The sequence below is a fragment of the Scyliorhinus canicula genome, chromosome 19 (assembly GCF_902713615.1).
Source record: "Scyliorhinus canicula chromosome 19, sScyCan1.1, whole genome shotgun sequence".
Lineage (NCBI taxonomy): Eukaryota > Metazoa > Chordata > Chondrichthyes > Carcharhiniformes > Scyliorhinidae > Scyliorhinus > Scyliorhinus canicula.
In genome coordinates this window covers 95,069,572-95,092,650 of record NC_052164.1, presented here as the reverse complement: position 1 = coordinate 95,092,650, position 23,079 = coordinate 95,069,572, and the positions used below count along the sequence as shown (strand labels likewise).

General features: G+C 45.8%; 1 protein-coding gene across 1 annotated transcript in view; it reads left to right on the top strand.

Annotated features, from left to right (window-relative positions):
• The first annotated feature begins 223 nt into the window (after positions 1 to 223).
• LOC119954369 (NF-kappa-B inhibitor delta-like) overlaps positions 224 to 23,079 on the top strand; it is a 145,759-nt gene continuing 122,903 nt past the window's right edge. Inside the window, exon 1 of the mRNA XM_038779560.1 lies at positions 224 to 364. Within this exon, the coding sequence (XP_038635488.1) occupies positions 232 to 364 (133 nt within the window). The 5' untranslated portion in view covers positions 224 to 231. The remainder of the gene's footprint in view (positions 365 to 23,079) is intronic.

The window sequence follows — 23,079 nt, the reverse complement described above, 5'->3', positions numbered from 1 at the left end:
TTTTCGCTTAAAGCACGGGACAGTCATTAAACCCATCACATAAACCCACCGTCTTTCTGCATAATATCTTCCAGAGCCCACTGTGAATGACAAGCACGACTCAGCGGCTTCTTTTTGTGGTTACGTCGCGCTGAGGAAAATAAAAAAAAAGCACAGCCACAAGAGGAGAGATTGGAGCGTAACATGATGACATCAGCCGTAGAGCGGGACTTTAAGTCTTAATTCTCTGCAATGTGGCATTTCTCTAGTTTGTACACATCTTCCACTGAAGCACTTTGCAAGAACTTAGCGATGTCAATTATGTCTGCATCAGAAAGACGTGAAAGAGATTACAATATGTCACAGAAAATGCACTGGCAAAAATGTAAGTACAGTTTCACTTCCTTCAGAATATTGAGAAATGTATTAATCAATCTTTATTCACGTGACAATTCCATACATTATACAGGTCCACTTGTTAAGAGCTGGTAGTATGGCACATACAAACTAGAATAAGGAAATAAGTAGCTGTTTGACATTTGTGTCTCTGTATGTTTGGGTATAGATGTTCAATAATTACTTACCTTTGTTTATACAAGCACTTTATAATGCTGTCTTTTTATTTAAATTACATCAGTGGCTGGAACAACAGCCCTTTCAGGCTGGAACTTAATTGTAACAGCTTGTAAAATCACCTCCCAAAGTAGAATTAAGCAGACTCATTAAGACAATGGTACAAATTGAGCTTTAAAGGATTCTAAAGAACAGGTGACAACTCTTTCTGAAATACAGGGTGGGAATTATTTATGGCTCCCTTTAATATGAGCATGATCCAACAGGAGAATTCAGTGTGCTAAACACCGGGAGAACACAAATGAATATCTATTAGAAATTAGTGAGATCAGAAGAAGCAGTTGCAAAACCTGGAACTACTGAGTGAGCAGCTTGAAGAGAAAGCACAGTCCGAGTTCTGGATGGGACCAATCAGGAAGGGTCAGGGAGGAGTACCTCTTTGTCAGACTCCAGTTGTGATGCGGACTTTGGTGTAAAGCAATAACTTTCCATTCTCTCAGGTCCTGGATGACCTTCCGGTTCATTTCTAATTATTTGTGATTTTTACCATCTGTAATTAACGGGCTGGATTCTCCGCTTTCCCAGCTGGAAGCGGGATTCTGTCTTCCCGCTGCTTGTCAATGTGATTTCCCATTGAAGCCTCCCCCACCCGCCGCCGCCGTGGACAGGGACACGCTGCCGGCAGGAAATGTGAGAATTCCGGCCATTGTTTAAATGCCTCTTCTAACAGTTTAAAAACGTACCAGGTACATGCAACCGATGAAGATAATTAGCCTCATTAGTAACCCTGGAAGTGACATTGTGCAATATTAGCTGATGGACACTTATTGCATTTGTGGGAGATAACAGAATCATTAATCTCTCTATTTTAACAGGGCTAATAGCTCTGTTAAAATAGCAGACAAAGCAATTTCCTAAGTGCATGGTAGCTTTCTATAGATCAATACCACACTGTATTATTTTCCAGGTTTCAATAATTAATTATTTTGAATGGTGAAATATTACTTGCATAACCTTATGTTTATTTTTCTTGATATTGCCAATAGTTTATTGCTGCATCCCATGTATTAAAAAGTTGTCCTACAAATTGGAAGACCGTTCAATATCAGCAGAAATGCCTGTTACAAAGTGCCCATCCTTTAAGGTTCATGCTTAACAGAGGCAAAACTTAAGTTACCACATCACACATTTGTTTATTAAGGCTTCGGTGAGATCTGAATTTCTGTCAAGTTGGTAGCCGGCTGTTGAAAAAGTCAATAAAACAGTGTGAGAAGTTTCATTGTCGAATTTAGGATTGATTTTTCAGTGGCATTTATACTGCCGAAAATCATATTCATAGTTAAAAGTATCAAGAAAAAGTGAGTTTGAATTTGAGGAAACCTTTACTTTCTGAGTGGGTGTTTTCTTTTGCTTGGGCGTTCATTAAGCCTCTCAATGATTTCCAATGTGTGTGCAAAAGTAGAGAGACCGTCTTCACTGATGCTCTCTGGTAGACCTATTTTCGCTCCAAGCAGAAGTTGATGAAAGAAGAAATGTGACTCTGGACTTTTTACACATTTCTTCAATTGAAATCCTAGTTTACTGATTGAGAAGTTGAATGCTTCCACCATTTTATTCCACGCACCATCTAAAAAAATACTGAAATTGTTGAATGATTTCCTCAATGCTCCATATAAAACCAAATTGGCAAATACATGAAAGAGCTGACTGACCAAATAAGCATAGAATTTACCTTCTTGAGAAGGCGCGTATCTTCTATGGCTTCAACAGATAATCAAAAGCCATAGTGACTAAAAGATACAGTGTTAAGGAAATGGAAATATCGTTTTATTCATAGGTTGACTAGAGGTAGATCTACCACTTTTTAATAAAGTAATATTTATCGAGTGAACAAGGTATATATTTACCCGTTAATAGGGTTCCACTGCGTGGTCTTAATATTATTTTTTTTTCCTTGGTTACTGAGATATGATTCGTGTCAGCTCCAGTCTTGAACATGGTGATCAAATGACATGAGTACTTTGTGCTGTGGCTTTCCATTCTTCTCGATTTCCAATCTGCCTTAAAGTAATTTTCCAAAGGCAGAATGTGAGCACTGGAAAAAAAAAAATTCAGATATAAAAACAGGCAGCAATTGAGACAGGTTTTCACTGGGTAACATTGGGCACATTCATTTCCAAATTCCTTTAGTTTGATTTCTGTGGCGCTGAATGGGAAGTCCACAATTTGAAGTCTAAAGTTCAGAGGCTGCTCCTCTCTACAGACTTCCTTCACCATCTGATTGCTAAAATATATCTCTTCTTCAATTCCAAAGGAACAAGCCTGGCTTTCGTCACATTTTTCTAAATTTGATAAAGTCACAATACTATTTTTACAAGTGTGATCACCTGATTCTTACCAATGGCGAAACGAGTTGTACATAAAAGGACATTCCCATTTTTATTAAGAAGGTAATAGGAGCAGGAGGAGGCCAGGACCACTTGAGCCTATTCCATTATTCAATAACTTCATGGTTGATTTGATTGTGGCCTCAACTCCATATTCCTGCCTCCTTACCCCTTGGCTCCCTGATCAATCAAAAACCTCTCCAGCTCAGTCTTGACTTCTGGTTTCTTTCTCAACCCTTTTCCCCATTGCTTCAATTAGTTCCTCAGAATTCCAAAGGGGGGTACGTTGATTATACCTTCAACTTCCCTTTACTCGTGCTCGAAAAGTATCTCAACTCCTCCAGATGCTTTAGTCAAGACCCAGAATTTTTCTTTCAGAAACTGTTGGTTCAAACCCACTGCGAACTTTATCATGTGACATGACATGGTTCCTATTAGGAGCAAGATGCTGTGACTATATCAGAACCAATATCAGCATAGACCTGTTCTTACGTACTCAGGAGCTTTCCACTGTTCGCCAATTCCAATCCATAGGGTTTTAATTATTTCCCCCTCTACAATGTCATGTAATGGGAAATGATTGTCATTGTTGATGGGCCTACATGTGTGATTAGACAATCTCAATGCTCACTTTTGACTTGCAAATTTGAAACTTTTATTCCAAAATCTGAATTAAGTATTGTAGCTGGACTGTAGCTCCCGCCCCCCTCCCAAAATACTTAAGTTAAGTTCTTTCTTTGTGAAGGAGTATTGAGTGGAGCGAGAGACCAGTCTTTTAAGAGTCCAAATTTGCCCATGAATGTTCAGCACAGTTGTTCTCTAAAGGAAATGAGCAATGAGTCCATTGCCAAGGATTTCCTTCAGGCTCTGTTGACATACCTTTGGTGGGACTTTGGTGAACAGTCAATTTATATGTATAAACAGGGGATGGGATTCTCCGGAGAATCGGCGGTCTGGCATCGGAGCGGCGTCGCGTGATTCCCGCCCCTCCCCCTGGCGGTTCTCCGATCCGCTGCGGGGTTGGATAATCCTGCCCAGGGTTTGCACCACAGCTAAAGCAGCAGAATAGGAAAAGCCCCGACGACTATCCAACAAAACTTTACCTCATAACAGGAAGGGCCAGTTCCAAAAGAGCTTATTTATAGCAAATGCTGGAACATTGAGCACTAAACATTATACAAAGCTCAAATGACTGCGTAAAGTGATCGCAAAGGCAGTTCAGGTGATCTCAGTTCAGGTGACATCATAAACCATGAAAGCACTGCACAAATGATTTATTTATAACCATTAACTGCCAGAAAACCAAGGCGCGGTCAAACTGCTTTGTCGCGTCCAACTCAGTAACGTGACGACCCCGTTAAATCTATCGAGAGGATGCTCGGAACGCCTCACGAGATCTAACGAGATGTCGCAATCTGGATCTTGCCCTCATGGACGTGTTATCTCGAGGTCCGGGATCGAACGGCTGTGTCTGGGAGACTTCACCATGATGCCGTTTAGCACTGGTCCACACAAACTCAGACCAGGTGTAACAGCACCTGGGGGAGTGTGGGGGGGGGGGGCATCTCCCAGGCCATTGGAGGTCCCTGGGCTCTGGGAAGAGTGATACTCTGGCACTCCTACTGGCACGTGGGCACCTTGGCATTGCTAGCCTGCCACCTTAGCAGTGGGTGCACTCAGGGTGCAAGGCTGGCAATGCAAATGTGCCCGGGTATAAGCCTTCCCATGCCAGAGCTCGTTTAATAGTGTGGTCATTCCCTGCGCTGCAGGCTCTGAGAAATTCTCCACTACTCGTGCCCAAAATGGAACTTTTTTTTTGCTAAATCGCACTCCAGATTGCTAAACTGAAATCATTTCCATGTATCTCTTTTTATGATAGTTAAGGTGATTGGGTCATTTTTGTGGCTTCTTCAGTCATTCACGCCGCCAGTGGGCCATCATGTTGCAACTCAATGATCACGCCACTCAAATGGATTTGATATAAGTATGGCATTGACAGAAAAAACTGATGTGTGGCTCCATCACAATTGATGTGTGACTTCATTCAATCATGTCTGGTTAATTACTTGGAGTAATATGTCCATGTATTTTGGAATACACCTCTGAATAACAACTGAACTATTGCCGTGCTCTTTCTTGAACTGGTCAAGCGATGGCGAGAGCGGTGATGAATTTGCACAGCCACTTCTGTCCTGTGAGAAAACAAAGAAAGAAATCATATGTAAAATAAATAAAATGTACTAACTTTTTGAATGCAATTAAGGGAATGTGACAGTGAGTTTTAACGTGTAAATAATAGGGAAATGGAAATATCTGCAGATGACTCTGATTGGAGATTTTAATCCTGCATTTGGAAGGTTAAGCTGCTGGAATGTTGAAGGAAGTACAATGGACCTTTATCTTTAATCTGCTCTTAGTCTACCAAATAGACTACTTGTGGTCTTCCATCTCAACCCCCCTCCCCCTCACCTACAACCCTCAACAGAGCTGCTGTTCCATTGCCACTCATGCTCTGAGATGTTGTTGGAACTCAACTATTTAAGAAAGGTGTTTTATGGTAGTCTGTGAACATTGGTGCATTTGTTAGCTGCATTTCAGGGATAGCTCACATACAAGATCCATTAACATTTAACTCTAAACTTCCAACCTTGTCAAAGAAAATAATGCTGCCCAAGCTACTTCAGAAAGCATCAGGCCTCTATTCTGATCAGTGAGTCGTTGTTGTAAATCTGGATTAGTTTCAATGCACTGGAACAGCTTGATCAACCTGACCATAACGGGATTATTGCCCTCCCTCCTCCCGTGTTATTGCAGCAGTATTCACAGTATTCACAGGGAGGCAGATGACCTGAAAATGGCTCTGTGGCTCTTCATGTACAGTAAATGCTCCTGATTGATTGAAGAAAAATGATTTGCTTATGCTTTGATATTGGATCATTATTGCAATGTCAGGTTGAATCATAGAATGATCCAGAGCAGAAGAAGGCCAATCGGCCCATCATACCTGTGCTGGCTCTCAGAGAGAGCTACATCTTTAACCTTACAAGTTTGCTCTTTCCCCACAGCCCTACAACGTTTTCCTCTTTCGGTACATATCCAGTTCCCTTCAGCATACGTTTGTCTTCGTCTTCGCCTCGGAGTCTTCGTCTCAGTTAGATTTCCATTCAGACACAATAGTGGGGGGGGGGGGGGAGCAAATGGAGTCCACAACCAACTAGCATTGAAACTTCAAAGTCAGCAAAAATGACCAGGAGTGGAAACCGAAAATTACAGAGGAGCATAGAATCTGAGGTGGCAGAAAAATTCATAGCCACGAGGGACTCGGAGTCACAAATGGAAACTGGCTTTACGGGAATTACAATACATTGAGATTAATAATCCAGAGGCAAAGTTTTTTTTTAATAGAGATTCTGTTTTCACAGTGAAACCTGAAAACAGGAAATGCACTCTATTTTGGACAATCCCAGGTTTTTCATTTGACGCACTTTCAGAAACGATCTTTGTTATCCGTCCAACCCAGAATCACAGAATCTTTACAGAGCAACAAGAGACCATTTGACACATTGAGTGTGCACTGTTTAGCTAAAAGAACATTCTGCCTAGTATCACTCCCCTGCCTTATCCCCGTTGCCTTGCACGTCACTTCATTTCAAACAGCAATCCAATTCCCTTCTAAATGCCTCAATTGATCCTGCCTCCGCCCTGTTCTCAGGAAATTTGTCCCAGACTCCAACCATTCTCGGTATTAAAAAAATGTTTGCTCACATCACTTCTGCCCCTTTTGCCCATTATTTTGAATGTGCATCCTCCGGTTCTTGGCGTACCCTTAAGGGAGAACACTCCTCACCGTCTACCCTCAGCATTCTGAATACCTCTAACAAGTCTTCTGTCAGCCTTGCCTTCCTCAAGACACATATAATAACAGAGGCAGCTAAATGTGAAAAATAAAATCAACAGAGAGCATGAGAGGGAAAATGGGTATATTGCAGGCAGAAAAACGCTATGTTATTTGGAACACTCCAAAAATGCTGTTTTAATTGTTTTGGCCATATATAGAATTTTGACTTGCTAAGCTGGTATAATGTAAAAGTGCGCAATTTGAGTCTGGGGTTTCTTTGCACATTCCAGTGGTCAAGATTACGGTTAAACATGCCTGATACAGCACATAAACTTCACCCCTGGGAGATCAATTTAGGACACCTGCATAGCTGACGCTTCGTTCTGTTTACTCATCTCTCACCCCTTCCTCTTTTAGGCCAAATCAAGTGTTCGTTCTAATATATTAAAGTGGGGGCGGGGTACTTTTGAGGGAAGTGGCTTTAAAAGCTCAATGCACGGATGAAAACAATGAGGTTTCATATCTGCCAGTATGTTTGAATTTTGGGTTTCATTTTCTAAAAAGCTCAGCCCAAACTGCTGTTCTGTATCTGAGTGCTGGGGGAGAATGTGTTACCTGCAGATTTGGAAGTTCGTTGGTTTTCATCTTTCAAGCCTGGGTGTTTGGATTGGCGATTCTCGCCTGCTGCAGAGGGCACCGCTGACTTATTTACAAATTGCTCCTGCACACTCCTGTGCTTTTCCAATTCTGGCTGCGTTCGGGGTCACTTAACAAAATACAGCAATTTGTACTATGCTATTGTTTGATTGTGAAACATGACGGATGATTTGCTCCAAGGTGTTTTGCAATGGCATACCATAATGCAGTCTCTGTGGTAGTATGACTAGAGGTACTACGGTACCTGGGAGTGTGAGCTGCTATTGGTGGAGAAGGCTCGCTGCTCATTGGCCCAAGTGTTGCTTTCCCATTGGTCAAGACGAAGGTAGCTCCACCCAATGAGGTGGAGAATAAGAACCCGTGTTTCCCAGCAGCCATCGTTCTTTCTGTACTCAAGCTGCTGAGGAAACATCTTGTAGATTAAAGCCTTCAATTCGGACTACTCCTTCATTTCTGTGGTTATTGATCGTGCTTCAGTCTCTAAAGGTGCAAAAAGGTTTAACTGCCTTGTGGGTCTGCAGACACAGTGTAAATAAACTTGAATCTGGTACCAGTGTTCCACAGGGCACTGGAACACAACTGAATGGGGCTCCACAGAGCGGGGCAGACTCACTCTGCTCAACTTAGGAACCAGCTCTAGACTTGGAATCTGATTGACACTGCAGATTCAGAGCTTTCAGCTTTACACCAGAGTTAAACCTGCTCAGATGTAAATTCACCTGAGGGTTTTGTCAGGTATTGTATTTAGAGGCGTGAGTTACACGACTCAACTATTAGCTGTATTCTCGCCAGCAATGAGCGACCTCTGCACACGCAGAGTTCATTTTAATGTTATTGGCTGTAATTTAACCAACCTCAAACAATCGGGGCAATGTTCATCTGCCTGCCACACCACCATGCTAAACCTTTACAGTGAGAAAGAGGTGATCGGCCAAAGGGGTCTTTACAGATTTTCTGCCCCAGTTCTGCCTGTTTTAGTTTTCACGCGAGTTTTGACTCAATGGAGCCAATTCGCCATATTGAAACAGGCAGGAGCCCAATTGACATATGCAAATGAGAGTCCTACCCTGGTTTTAGGACCCAATCAACAACAATAGCCTGCATTCATACAACACCTTCACTGTAATAAAACATCCCAGGGCGCTTCACAGGTGAATGATCAAATAGAAATTGACACCGAACCACACAGGGAGGCCATTAGGACAAGTGACCAAAAGCTTGGGGAAAGACGTACGTTTTCAGAGGCTGAGCCATTTAGGGAGGGAAATCCAGGTTTCAGAACCAAGGCGGTGAAGACGCAGAGGCCAATGGTGGGGTGATTAAAAACTGTGGATGCACAGGAGGCCAGGATTGAAGGAGTGCAGAGATCTCAGTGGATTATAGGACTGGAGGAGGTCACAGAAAGAGGGAGGAACGAGGAGGCCATGAAAGCATTTGAAAAGAGGATTTCAAAAACATTGAGGTGTAGCAAGCCCGGGGAACAATTGGTGAGGACAGAGTGAATGGAACTTGAGATACAAGCAGCAGAGTCGTGGATGATCTCAAATTTAAAACAGTGGAATGCTAGCCTGGAGAGCATTTTGATTTTTGATTGCTCCCCCGCACCAAGCACCAGTAACTTAGGCTTCAACAGCATTCTCAATTGTGAATTGGCAATACATATTTCTCACCACGGGCTTCCTTTATGGAAATTAAACTGGGGTGAGAGGAAATGGAAGTGGTGGTAGAGGCAGAAGAGGAGGAGGAGGAGGAGGAGGAAGAGGGGGAGGAGGAGGAGGAGGAAGAGGGGGAGGAGGATCAGAAGGAAGGAGCAAACCTGCAGCTGAAAGGAGAGCAGCAGAAAAAAGATCTTATCGGATTCTTTACCCTCCCAGAGTTTATAGGCCCAGACAAAATATATCCACATTTCTCAGCGGAGCAGTGCATAACAAGGCTGCAATTCTCTCGAGGAGTTATTACCATAAGACCATAAGACATAGGAGCAGAATTAGGCCATTCGGCCCATCGAGTCTGCTCCACCATTCAATCATGGCTGATATTTTCTCATCCCCATTCTCCTGCCTTCTCCCCATAACCCCTGATCCCCTTTTTAATCAAGAACCTATCTATCTCTGTCTTCAAGACACTCAGTGATTTGGCCTCCACAGCCTTCTGCGGCAAATAGTTCCACAGATTCACCACCCTCTGGATGAAGAAATTCCTCCTCATCTCTGTTTTAAAGGATCGTCCCTTTAGTCTGAGATTGTGCCCTCTGGTCACTATTACAAAGTCGTGTCATCTACAACAGCAAAGCCTGCCTCGAAAAGCCACCATAGTATTTCCCATTACAATGTTTATTTTGCTTTGGTTCCTCCCAGGCTGCCACAGGGAAAATTAACAACTTCATTTAATGTTTGCATTAAGCAAGGTGACTGATGCTATGCGATCGAAAGCAATTTCATTGTACTTATTCTAATGGACATTCAAAGCAGCAGAATAGGACTGTGAGGTTCACAAGATTGCAGGTCTCCTGTCCCCACTAAGGCCAATTAAGGCACCATTGACTGAATTCATGTAACAACATCAACACTTTCTTGCAACCCCAATGCCTTCACAAATCTCCTCGTTTTCTGCTGCAATTAAGTGCAACTGCAGTTCCGAACCCAGTACAGATTTCATCTCCCACAGAGAATTCTAAACTCCCATTCTTTGACCCTGCTGGTTTAGCACAGTGGGCTAAACAGCTGGCTTGTAACACAGAACAAGGCAGCAACGCGGGTTCAATTCCCGTACCAGCTTCCCCGAACACGGGTTGGAATGTGGCGACTCGGGGCTTTTCGCAGTAACTTCATTGAAGCCTTCGTGTGACAATAAGTGATTATTATTATGCAGAGCAAAGAAGAATCTGTCTGCTAGTTAGTGCATGCGCACTTCACTCATTACTGCCCCCACTGGACAAACCACATTGCAAACCAGACCCACTCATCAACTCTTTGAACTGATTGTTTGACTCCTTAAGCAGATGTTCTACTGTCCTGCACAAGACTGGTGACGCCCTGAAACACACCCCACTAACAAGTGCCCAATCGCATTGCGGTTTGTTGTATGCCCTGTAATTGTGCGCTACCAGGGGAGAGGCAACTTTGAGGTGAACCTTCAGCATGTTGGTAAGGATGATATTGATGACATTGATGATAGCAAGTTCTTCAATACAAACTCACTGCCGAGTACTTCAGATGGAACCCCTGCTCCCCTGCATGACTGGTTATGTTCTGCAAACTCCAACAAACCACATCCCTGGAAGTGAAAGAACATTTCTAAGCCCACAGCGCTATACTCCTCATCATTGCAGTTTTCAAAAAAACTATGATAATAAAATAAAATGATTAATTTTATCAAATTGAATTTTCTCAACAAAACAATATTATAAAATTACTAAGAGCTGATTTCTTTGGGTGGACATTTGGAAAGGCTTCTGATGTGACCAAAGAAGTAATTGCTTATAGTGGCTCATCTAACAGGAAGGGAATGAGAGGTCATTTGGGCTGTTCGTCTGGGAGAATGAGTCCTAATAGGCTGAAGAGCTTTCACCCTGACCTCCCTTAGAATTGCTGACCACTCTGTACATCACGGATCTATGGGGTCAATAATTCAAATCTGTTCTTCCAGGGAAGGGCATATGCACAAGACATTTGACAGTGAATTAAAGAATACGTTCTACAGTAGACCTTAGTGACACCAGCCAGTGGATTGTACAGTGCATCGTAAGAACTGAATATTACACTGTACAAAAAAGCTGTGTCGATTAGAATGTACACGATGCAGTGTGCTTTTTAGAGATAGAGAGTGAAGACGAAATAGAAGCCAAGGTGAGCTGAACAGTCTGTCGTAGAGGAATAATATGGAGTGTATGGGAACTCTGGGATCAATACTTCCATAATTTAAGGGGGATTAGATTTTGAACAGTGATGCTATGGAATAAATGGTATATTAATAAACATAACTGTACACAGCACAGACTGCTGAGCAATGTGTTGCACATAAGTGATGCTCAATATTAAATTTTTGTGCTGTACTAAATTTCAATTTCCTGTGTTACTATACTCTTGGTGTACTATACAAATAGAATCAGTGTCCTGTGTGGTGATGTAACATCAGGGTTTACTGAAGAATGTGGTCAGCAATGCTACATACACAACCCATCATGTAATTAAGCACATAATTTCCATTGTTATCCCAATAACCTTCCTTAAAGTTTTTTCTGGATTATCATTGGTACTTCCTTATGCCAGATACACAGCACATTGATTGACAGGTGTGGCGACACAGTGGCTATCTTAGTAATCCAGAGAATTGGGCCAACAATAAGGAACCATCAGTCAAAATCCCACGACAGCAGTAGTGAAGTTTAATTTCTGTGAATTAAATAAATCTGGAATGAAATGGTGACAGTGAAACTACCAGATTGCCTTAAAAATTCACCGGGGTTCACATTCCCCCCCGTGTCTGCGTAGGTCTCACTCCCACAACCCAAAGAAGTGCAGGGTAGGTGGATTGGCCACGCTAAATTGCTCCCAAGTGGAAAAGAAAGGATTCGGTGCTCTAAATTTATTTTATTTTTTTAATCCACCGGGGTTTCATGAACGTACCTTTGAAGAAGGAAATCTGCCATTCTTACCCAGGTCGTCATTCCCAACCCATGGAAATGCGGTTGAATCCCAACTTCCCGCTGAAGTGATCCAGTAAGCTATTGGTAGACTGTAGTGATCCAAGAAGGTGGCTCACTACCTTCTCCAGTAAATTAGGGATAGGCAGTAAATGCTACCCTTGCCAACAAATGCCCAGCTCCTAATAATGAATCAAGCAAAATAATCCGTCTCTATTACAGTTATCTCTTGTTTTATTCTATTCGCTTGCTCAATATAGTAAGGGGAAAATAAAACACTTGCTTAAGACATAGTGCAGGGAGATCCTTTTACCTACAAGTTAACCGCAGTGAAATACCGAAATGCCACTTGATGGGCGAAAGAGCATTAGAAAGAGGTTCCAATATCAGTTGGCATAAATGAATGTATTGGAATGCTCACTGTCACCGATTCATGCCTACACACAAAACACAAAGCACCTAGAAAGAGCAAACGTGATAGAGCGAATGACTCACTGCAATTGTATACACAGTAATATCAGTTGAGGTTGGAAAGTTACTTTCATCACTTTTGCTACCTGCTTGTCCTTTAGTCGATGTGTGGCAATTGCCACTGGAGAGGATTGACCATCATTTTCCATTGAACCCCCTGAATCACATGAGCATTGATTGTTTCATGAAAGTGGATAATTCCGCCCGTGACAGAGCGTGGTGGAATGGATCATTCCGACTGCCAAATTGTGCACACACCTTTTCTTCCGTGAGTCGGCACCTTTGATATTGATCTCAGGTTGCACCACAACGCCGCTTAAAGTACTGACTCCTCCCATTTCCTGCTCGGCAAGGGGATCCTGTACCATATATGGTTGGTTCTTTTATGTTTCTCAGAATCATCTGCAATCATTTCCTATAATCGTTGCTAGCAAAGTGCTGTTGCTAGCTGGACTTAAAACAAACAATGAATGTGCTCAGTCAACACTTAAACAGACAGAAATTTAGCAAGCAGATTAAATGGCTTGAAAATTGGAGTGAACAGCAATTTCTGTTCACTCGGCTCTTTGGATAAGTAACATTTCCCATGGTGCTTTAGAAGGGCGCAATCAGACAAAATGTGACACCAATTATAGAAAAAGATGTATTATGACAATTGACCAAAACCTTGATCAAATACGTAAGTTATAAGTGTCTTAAAGGAATGTACAAACGTGGAGAGGTTTCGTGAGGAAATTCCAGAGATTAGTGCAAATATGGCTGAAGGGGAGGCGGCATGGTGGTGCAGTGGTTAGCACTGCTGCCTCTCGGCGCCGAGTCCCAGGTTCGATCCCGGCTCTGGGTCACTGTCCGTGTGGAGTTTGCATGTTCTCCCCATGTCTGCGTGGGTCTCACCCTCACAACCCAAGAAGATGTGCAGGGTAGGTGAATTGGCCACGCTAAATTGACCCTTAATTGGAAAAAAATAATTGGGTACTTCAAATGTATTTTTAAAAAAGAAGGCTGGTGTCAGAGCCTCCGATGGTGGCTTGAAGGAGGTGGCAGTTTACAAGCAACCAGAATTGGAGGAATGTAGATACAATAGAGAGCTGGAGGACTGGAAGAGGTTACACAGATAGAAAGGGGCGAGATCAAGGGTGGATTTGAATAAGAAGATGAAAATTCTAAAATTAAGGGCTTAATGGGCTGGGCACCAATGTAGATCAGGAAGCTCAAGAGTGATTGGTGAATGGATCGTGCCACAAGTTAGAATACAGGTAGAAGAGTTTCTTATTGGATTAGAAGATGGGAGGTCATGAGAGCGTTAGAATAGTTAGCTATGTGAAACAAAAGAAGACATACCCGGTAGAATTCTATAAGACGTTTTCAGAGGTATTGAGCCCACTGCTGGTGAGGACATTTAATGAAGCAAGAGAGGGGAGTCCTACCCCCCAACAGGCCTCGGAGGCCTCGATTTCATTAATCCTGAAACGGGAGAAGGATCCGGAGCAATGCGGGTCATACAGGCCGATTTCTCTACTGAATGTGGATGCCAAACTGCTGGATAAGATACTGGCCACAAGGATAGAGGACTGTGTCCCGGGGGTGATAAGGGAAGACCAGACGGGATTTGTAAAGGGCAGGCAACTCAAGGCCAATGTTCGAAGCCTTTTAAATGTTATTATGATGCCCTCAGAAGGAGAGGAGGCAGAGGTGGTGGTAGCGATGGATGCGGAGAAGGCTTTTGATCGGGTGGAGTGGAATTACCTGTGGGAGGCGCTGGGAATGTTTGGGTTTGGTGAGGCCTTTATTGACTGGGTGCGGTTGCTCTTTCAGGCACCAGTAGCGAGTGTGCAAACGAACTGGCTGAGGTCGGGGTACTTTAAACTACACCGAGGGATGAGGCAAGGGTGCCCCTCTCCCCGTTACTGTTTGCTCTGGCCATTGGCCTTGGTGTTTAGAGCCTCTAGGAACTGGAAAGGGTTGGTTCGGGGGGTGGTGGAGCACTGGGTCTCGCTTTGTGAAGATGACCTGCTCTTGTACATTTCAGACCCGTTGGAGGGGCTGGGGGACGTAATGCGAATCCTGAGGGAATTTGGCAATTTTTCGGGGTACAAATTGAACATGGGGAAAAGCGAGATGTTTGCGATCCAGGCAAGAGGACAGGAGAAGAGACTGGGAGAGCTGCCGCTTAGAATGGTAGGGAAGAGCTTTCAATATCTGGGAATCCAGGTGGCCTGGGAATGGGAGGTACTGCACAAGTTAAACCAATCCCGGTTGGTAGAACAAATGGAAGCGGACTTTAAGAGATGGGACATGCTCCCGCTATCACTGGCGGGGAGGGTACAGACCGTGAAAATGACGGTCCTCCCCAGATTTCTGTTTGCCTCCCCATCTTCATCCCAAAGGCCTTTATCAAGCGGGTGAATAAGGTTATTTTGGGCTTTGTGTGGGCGAGTAAAACCCCGTGAGTGAAGGTGGTGTTGCTGGAGCGGAGTCGGGGGGAGGGTAGGTTGGCGCTGCCAAACTTCTGCAATTACTACTGGGCGGCTAACATAGCCATGATTAGGAAGTGGGTAGTGGGGGAGGGGTCGGAATGGGAGCGGATGGAGGCGACGTCATGCAACGACACCAGTTTGGGAGCACTGATAACGGCACGTCTTCCATTCTCGCCGGCCCGATACTCCACAAGTCCGGTGGTGGTGGCGGCTCTGAGAATCTGGGGGCAATGGAGGAGATATAAAAGAGTGGAGGGAGCATCGTTTTGGACCCTAATTTATAATAATCATCGGTTTGTACCGGATAGGCTAGATGGTGGGTTCTGGAGTTGGCAGAGGGCAGGAATTAGAAGGATGGGGGATCTATTTGTAGATGGGAGCTTTCCCAGCTTGAAAGCCTTGGAGGATAAATTTGAATTGCCAGCAGGGAATGGGTTTAGGTATTTGCAGGTGCGAGACTTCCTGAGAAAACAGGTGCCGGCCTTTCTGCTGCTGCCGCCACGGAGGATACAGGATAGAGTAGTTTCCAGTACCTGGGTGGGAGAGGGGAAGGTATTGGATATTTGCCAGGAGCTTTCGGAGGAGGAGCAAACTCCGGTGGAGGAGCTTAAGGGCAAGTGAGAGGACAAGCTAGGAGGAGAGATAGAGGCGGGTCTATAGGCGGATGCCCTAAGCAGGGTTAATACCTCCTCATCATGTGCCAGGCACAGCCTGCTACAATTTAAGGTAGTCCACCGGGCACACATGACAGTGGCTAGGATGAGCAAGTTTATCGGGGTAGAGGATAGGTGTGCGAGGTGTGCGGGAAGCCCAGCAAATCATGTCCACATGTTTGGGCATGCACGAAGCTTAGAGGGTTTTGGCAGGGTTTTGCTAAGGCAATGTCCACGGTACTAAAAACATGGATGGTGCCGAGTCCGGAGGTAGCGATCTTTGGAGTGTCGGAAGAGCCGGGAGTTCAGGGGGCGAAAGAGGCCGACGTCTTGGCCTTTGCCTCCCTGGTAGCCCGGAGACGGATCTTGTTAATGGGCAGGGACTCGAAGCCCCCGACTGTGGAGACCTGGGTTAGTGACATGGCTGGGTTTCTCAGTCTCGAGAAAATAAAGTTCGCCTTAAGAGGGTCAATGGCCGGGTTCACCCAGAGGTGGCAGCCGTTCGTCAACTTTCTCGGGGAAAATTAAAATGTCAGCAGATGCAGTATTCCAAGGTGGGGGGGGGGGGGGGGGGGGGGGGATTGGTGTTTCATGGTTGGGGTGAGTGAAGATTGAGATGGGGGGGGGGAATGTTTGTTACACCATGTTGATGTCATTGTCTATGTTACTTTTATAAAAATTTTCAAATACCTTAAAAAACAAAAGAAGACATGGATAAGGGTTTGAGTAGCAGATGTGGTGAGATGGGCAATGTTACATGAGGGTAAATCGTTAATTATGATAATTGAGTGGATCCATAGAATCCCTACAGTGCAGAAGGAGGCCTTTCGACCCACGGATCTGCGCCAACCCTCTGAAAGAGCAGCCGACTGAAGCCCACTCCCTCGTTCTATCCCCATCACCCCACCTAACCTGCACATCTTTAGACACTAAGGAGCAATTTAGCATGGCCAATCCATCCAACCGGTGCATCTTTGGGCTGTGGAGGGATACCAGAGGAAACCCACGCAGACACAGGGAGAACTTGCAAACGCCACACAGTCACCCAAGGTTTGGAATCAAACCCAAGTCCCTGACGCTGTGAAGCGCCAGCGCTAACCACTGTGCCACCATGCCACATAAGAAATTGGAAGCTCAAATCATGGTCAAATAGGATGACAAAGATGTCAAAGCTATGTGGATGCACGTTGTTGTTGGTAGATGGTTGGCTTCTTGCATAGGTTACAGGCAGGAACAGAAAGGTCACTGTAGTCGTGTAAAGTGTAGAATATAGATTGGTCACTTCAATAACTAATTAATGTTAAGGTCAATTGTCAGGGCTTTAATGGCTGGAGGGATAAGGGACAAAGATTGAGTTCCGCATCGGATTTCAACACTTCAGTGGTTCCGCCCAAGGGAGTGGCCAACATTTGGGGTTGGAAACGGGGCTGTGAAGCAGAATTTGTGATGGGGGCCAAAGAGGATGTCCTATCTTAGATTAGATAGAAATTCACCAGAGTTAGATAAAAAACTAGTCAACGAAACAAAAGAAGAGTATCATAGAAACAAAAAATAAAAGTGATTGCACAATACATTTCATGAGGGGAAAACGGTACTGTAACTTAGGAAATTCTGAATGCTTTTCACAACTGTAGACCACATTGTATACAAATCTGATAGGATCCTTAACCACTTTGAGCCAGGAAACCATACTGGGGTCATAAAAGGTTAGGTAGTCCTCTGTTTATAGAAAAATGTTTTGAGAAGCAAATGATTTACTATTTAAACTTTGTTCTTTACAATTCAAGCTTGGGTTACCATGGTTGAGTTTCCATGCATTTGGTGGTTATGATATAGCTACAATAAAGTCTTTGAACAACTATCAGAAACCAGAATACAAACGTAAACCAATACTGACATTCTTGTCCCTCATTCTGGTTTGATTGAATTATTTAAGCAATCTTGTTTGTATTTAACTCGAAGTGATCGAAACCTGTTGAAATCAGATCTTGAACTGAATCTTTGTCCCTCACCTGTTTGTGCGGAGTTTGTACATCCCCCCCCCCCCCCTCCCGTGTCTGCGTGGGTTTCCTCCGGGCGCTCCAGTTTCCTCCCGCAGTCCAAAGATGTGCAGCTTAGGTCCATTGGCCACGCCAAATTGCCCTTATTGTCCAAAGGTTACAGTCCAACGCCGGCATCTCCACATCATGTCCAAAGGTTGGTTGGGGTTAAAGAGATAGGGTGGGGGCGTGGGCCTAGATAGGGTGCTTTTTCGGAGGGTCGGTATAGGTTGATGAGATTCTATGATTCTACCTCTCCAATCATTTAATGCCCTTCTAATTGACCTTAACATCAATTAGTTGTTTAAGTGACCAAACTATGGTGTCTGCCTTATGCAACAACATTGACCATTCTCTTCCAACAGCACCTTCAATCTACATATGGGCCGGAATTCTCCGTATGTTGCGATTCTCTGTTCCCGCCGGCCACGTACCCATGGGTTTCCCGGCGGCCGGGGATGGCTTCAATGGAAAATCCCCTTGACAGGCGGCGGGTACAGAGAATCCCACCGCCGCCGAACGCTGTGTCGCCAAGAAACACGTGGGGTCCAGAGAATCCAGCCCATAGCATCATTAGTGTAGTTTTTTTTTTAATATAATTTTTATTGGAATTTTTTACAGAAAATATAAAATATAACGACAAACAATGAAATGCAACAAAATAACCCATAATAACTGTGACACCCCCAGACCGTATCGGCGCATGTATCACATCCCCCCACCCCCCCAACCCAAATGAACAACAAAAGAACTTTAAAAAATATTAAAATTAAATAAACAAACATAGTCATTGTCGGCCCCCCCCCCCCTTTTCCCTCCCCTTTTCCCTCCCCGGGTTGCTGCTGCTACTGTCCCAGTACCCTATCGTTGAGCCAGAAAGTCGAGAAAGGCTGCCACCGCCTAAAGAACCCTTGTACCGACCCTCTCCGGGCGAATTTGACCTTCTCTAGCTTAATGAAACCCGCCATGTCATTGATCCAGGTCTCCACGCTTGGGGGCCTTGCATCCTTCCATTGTAGCAAGATCCTTCGCCGGGCTACTAGGGACGCAAAGGCCAGCACACCGGCCTCTTTCGCCTCCTGCACTCCCGGCTCCACCCCAACCCCAAAAATCGCGAGTCCCCATCCTGGCTTGACCCTGGATCCCACCACCCTCGACACCGTCCTCGCCACCCCCTTCCAGAACTCCTCCAGTGCCGGGCATGCCCAGAACATATGGGCATGGTTCGCTGGACTCCCCGAGCACCTGACACACCTGTCCTCACCCCCAAAGAACCGACTCATCCTCGTCCCAGTCATGTGGGCCCGGTGCAGCACCTTGAATTGGATGAGGCTAAGCCGCGCACACGAGGAGGAAGAATTAACCCTCTCCAGGGCATCAGCCCATGTCCCGTCTTCGATCTGTTCCCCCAGTTCCCCCTCCCACTTCGTTTTCAGCTCCTCTACTGACGCCTCCTCCGCCTCCTGCATAACCTTGTACATATCAGATATCTTCCCCTCTCCGACCCAGACCCCCGAAAGCACCCTGTCGCTCACCCCCCTCACGGGAAGCGAAGGGAATCCATCCGCCTGCCGCCTAGCAAATGCCTTTACCTGCAGATACCTGAACATGTTCCCCGGGGGGAGCCCAAATTTCTCCTCCAACTCCCCCAGGCTCGCAAACCTCCCATCAATAAACAGGTCCCTCAGCTGTCTGATGCCCGCTCTGTGCCAACCCTGAAATCCCCCATCAATGTTCCCCGGGACGAACCTATGGTTCCCCCTTAACGGAGCCTCCATCGAGCCCCCCACTTCTCCCCTATGTCGCCTCCACTGCCCCCAAATCTTGAGGGTAGCCGCCACCACCGGGCTCGTGGTATACCTCGTAGGAGGGAACGGCCACGGCGCCGTTACCAGGGCCCCCAGGCTTGTATCGCCACAGGACGCCCTCTTCATACGTTTCCATGCTGCCCCCTCCCCCTCCATTACCCACTTGCGCACCATCGACACATTGGCCGCCCAATAATACCCCGAGAGATTGGGTAACGCCAGCCCCCCACCATCTCTACCCCGCTCCAAGAAGACCCTCTTCACCCTCGGGGTCCCATGCGCCCAAACAAAGCTCATGATGCTGCTAGTCACCCTTCTAAAAAGGCCCTAGGGATAAAGATGGGCAAACACTGAAAAAGGAACAAGAACCTCGGGAGAACCGTCATTTTGACGGACTGCACTCTACCCGCCAACGATAGCGGCACCATGTCCCACCTTTTAAATTCCTCTTCCATCTGCTCCACCAGCCTGGTAAAATTAAGCTTATGGAGAGTCCCCCAACTCCTGGCCACCTGCACACCCAGGTATCTGAAACTCTTCACTGCCCTCTTAAATGGGAGTCTCCCAATTCCCTCCTCCTGATCATCCGGGTGTACTACAAATACCTCACTCTTGCCTAAATTTAACTTATAGCCCGAGAAGCCCCCAAATTCCGCTAACAGCTCCATCACCTCATTAGTGTAGTTAAGACAACCCCAAGGTACTTCACAGAAATGTAATGAAGCAAAATATTACACTGATCCAAAGGAGACATTCCAAAATTCTTGGGAAAACAGAGAGTGGTGTCTTAAGAGAAGAAAGGTAGTTTTGGGGAGGGAATCCTAGAGCATGTGTCCTAGATGGGTAAAGGTATGACTGCCAATGGTGGGGCAAAGGGTGTGACCCAGATTTGTTGTGTGTTCTATGCTCCAGTTTATTTTTTTGTCAAGTTATGTTGACCTAATTTGCTTTTTGCGTGTGGCCTAAATGGAATCTAGAACGTCAGTGTGCTTCAGCCACCGATCACAGCCCATTTGCAAGCTGTGTTGTCATTACATTCCATAGCTTTACGGTAAGAGGTCAGAGGTCACGAGGGGAGTTGAGGCGAGTGTCTGGAACTCCCTGCCTGAGAGGGTGATTGAGTCAGAAACCCTCGTAACATTTAAGAAGTATCTCGATATTCACTTGTGCGGCCGTATCCTCCAGAGCTGTGGGCCAAACACTGGAAAATGGGATTGGTGTAGTCAGATTTTTGTTCAGCGACATGGATAAGGTGGGCCGAATGGCCTTTTTCTGTGCTGCAAACATCAATTAATCTATAATCTATCCGATTTGCAGAGATAAATCATATTTTCTCATCCCTGTTATAACCTTTTCGTCTGGGGCGCAGAATACTTTCCTTTCTATGTTTTGAACGAACAAACGGACCATCACAATCATGAACATAGGAATAATGATCCACAGGAAAATATATTCTGTCCCATTCAGCCTGTCACACGTAACTGTGATACCTTGTGTACATACCCTCCTCACTTCACCAAAAACCATGTAATCTCCTGGGGGAGAGTTGGGCAAAACCAGATAAAAGCCCAGACTAACCAAGGGAAAAAATACGGGAAATTCCCCTCTGATATTCCACCCACCCCTGAAACCTCTTCCACCGTGAATATTGTTGGCCAGCAGATTATTCTGGTGTTGATAGTTCTATGAAGTGGTTCCTTTTAGTCTGAGGTGATGGATGCCCAAGCCAGAAGCAGGTCCAGCGTTCACCAGATTGAATTCGGAAAACAGGCCTCCACCGTACCGAACCGGGAGCCTCTTCCAGGCAACCACCATTTCCTCAGAACGCCAACCGCATCCTGCCAACTGACCCATTTGGGTGACACGGAGGCACAGTGCTTAGTGCTGCCGCCTCACAGCGCCAGGGACCAGGGTTCAATCCCAGGCTTGGGTGACTGCGTGGGTTTCCTGCGGGTGCTCCGGTTTCCTCCCACAGTCAAAAAATGCACGGGTTAGGCTGATTGGTCATGATCGATGGGCGGGGTTATGAGTATACGACGGGGGAGTAGGTCTAGGTAGGGTGCTCTTTCAGAGCGTCCATGCAGACTCGATGGGCCGAATAACCTCCTTCTGCACTGTCGGGGTTCTATGAGTTCTGGCTTTATAGAACAAAATTGAGACCTCCGATCCTTCCTAATCTGAACAAACTGTCAACCAGGATACAATTTATTCCCTTCAGCGTCTTATAAACCTCAATCAAATCACCCTTAAGTTTGCATTTCTCAAAAGTTTAGAGTTCCAATGCTATTTTGCTAACTACGATGCTTTTAACTAGGGATAAGCCTGATGGTCCTTCTCAGCACTCTTTCTGAAAATGCAATTTAGCTCACCACATGAGGAGACCAGAACTGGACAAGGTATTCCAACTGAGACCTGACCAAGCTCTTTTAAAAGGATGAAATAGTGTCCATTGTCTCATAGTCAACTTTCCTGCAAGTGAACCTCAATACCCCGGGCGCGATTCTCCGCTCCCCAGGCCGGGTGGGAGAATCGTTGGAGGGCCGTTCTGGCACCACCTGCGATTCTCCCACCTCCCCCAAAATGGCGTTTTGCGACATGCCGCTCGGAGAATCGCCACTCGCTGTTTTTCACGGCGACCGGCGATTCTCCAGCCCAGATGGGCCAAGCGGCCTGACGACCCCGACCTGTTCACGCCGGCGTCAACCACACGTGGTCGCTGCCGGCGTGAACAGCGCGCGTCAGGTAAATGTGGGGCCTGTTGGGGGCGGAGAGAAGATCGAGCACCACGGGCGTGCTCGTGAGGGGACTGGCCCGCGATTGGTGCCCACTGATCGTCGGGCCGGCGTCTCTAAGAGACGCACTCTTTCCCCTCCGCCGCCCCGCATGATCAAGCCGCCACGTCTTGCGGGGTAGCGGAGAGGAAGACGGCAACCGCGCATGCGCGGATGACGTCACTTAGGCGCCACCGTCAAGATGCTTGCGTCAAGGCCTGATGGACGAGTTTCTCCCAAAGCCGCTCCTAGCCCACCCCCCGGGGGGGGGGGGGGGGGGGGGGGGGGGGGGGGGGAGAATAGGGGGCGAGGAACGGCCCCCGACGCCGGAGTGAAACACTCCGGGTTTCACTCCGGCGTCGGCCGTTACGGAGAATCGCCATTACCTTCAGCTATCACTTCATGGCATTGCACGTGTACCTTCAGAGATCCGTGCACAGAACACTCAGATCTTTCTTTTTGCACCTTCTTTAGTACTTTTCCTGAAGGATGAGTGGGTGGTCAGCATACACTGCACTTTTCCAAATTAAACATCACTTAGCCGTCCCATCCCATCCCCCAAAACATCAAGTTCCGCCTGAAGCAGTTGAACATCACGGGCGCCTATCTTAGAATCATCTGAAAATGTACAGACCATGACCCCCCCTACCTACATCCAGGTCTTTATTAAATGTAGTAAATAACAAAAGTTCCAACACTGATTGCTGTGCCTCGTTCTGGTGTCCAATTTCCGAACAGATTCAAAGTTTATCTCTATGGTCTTTCCAACCAGTTGTCAATT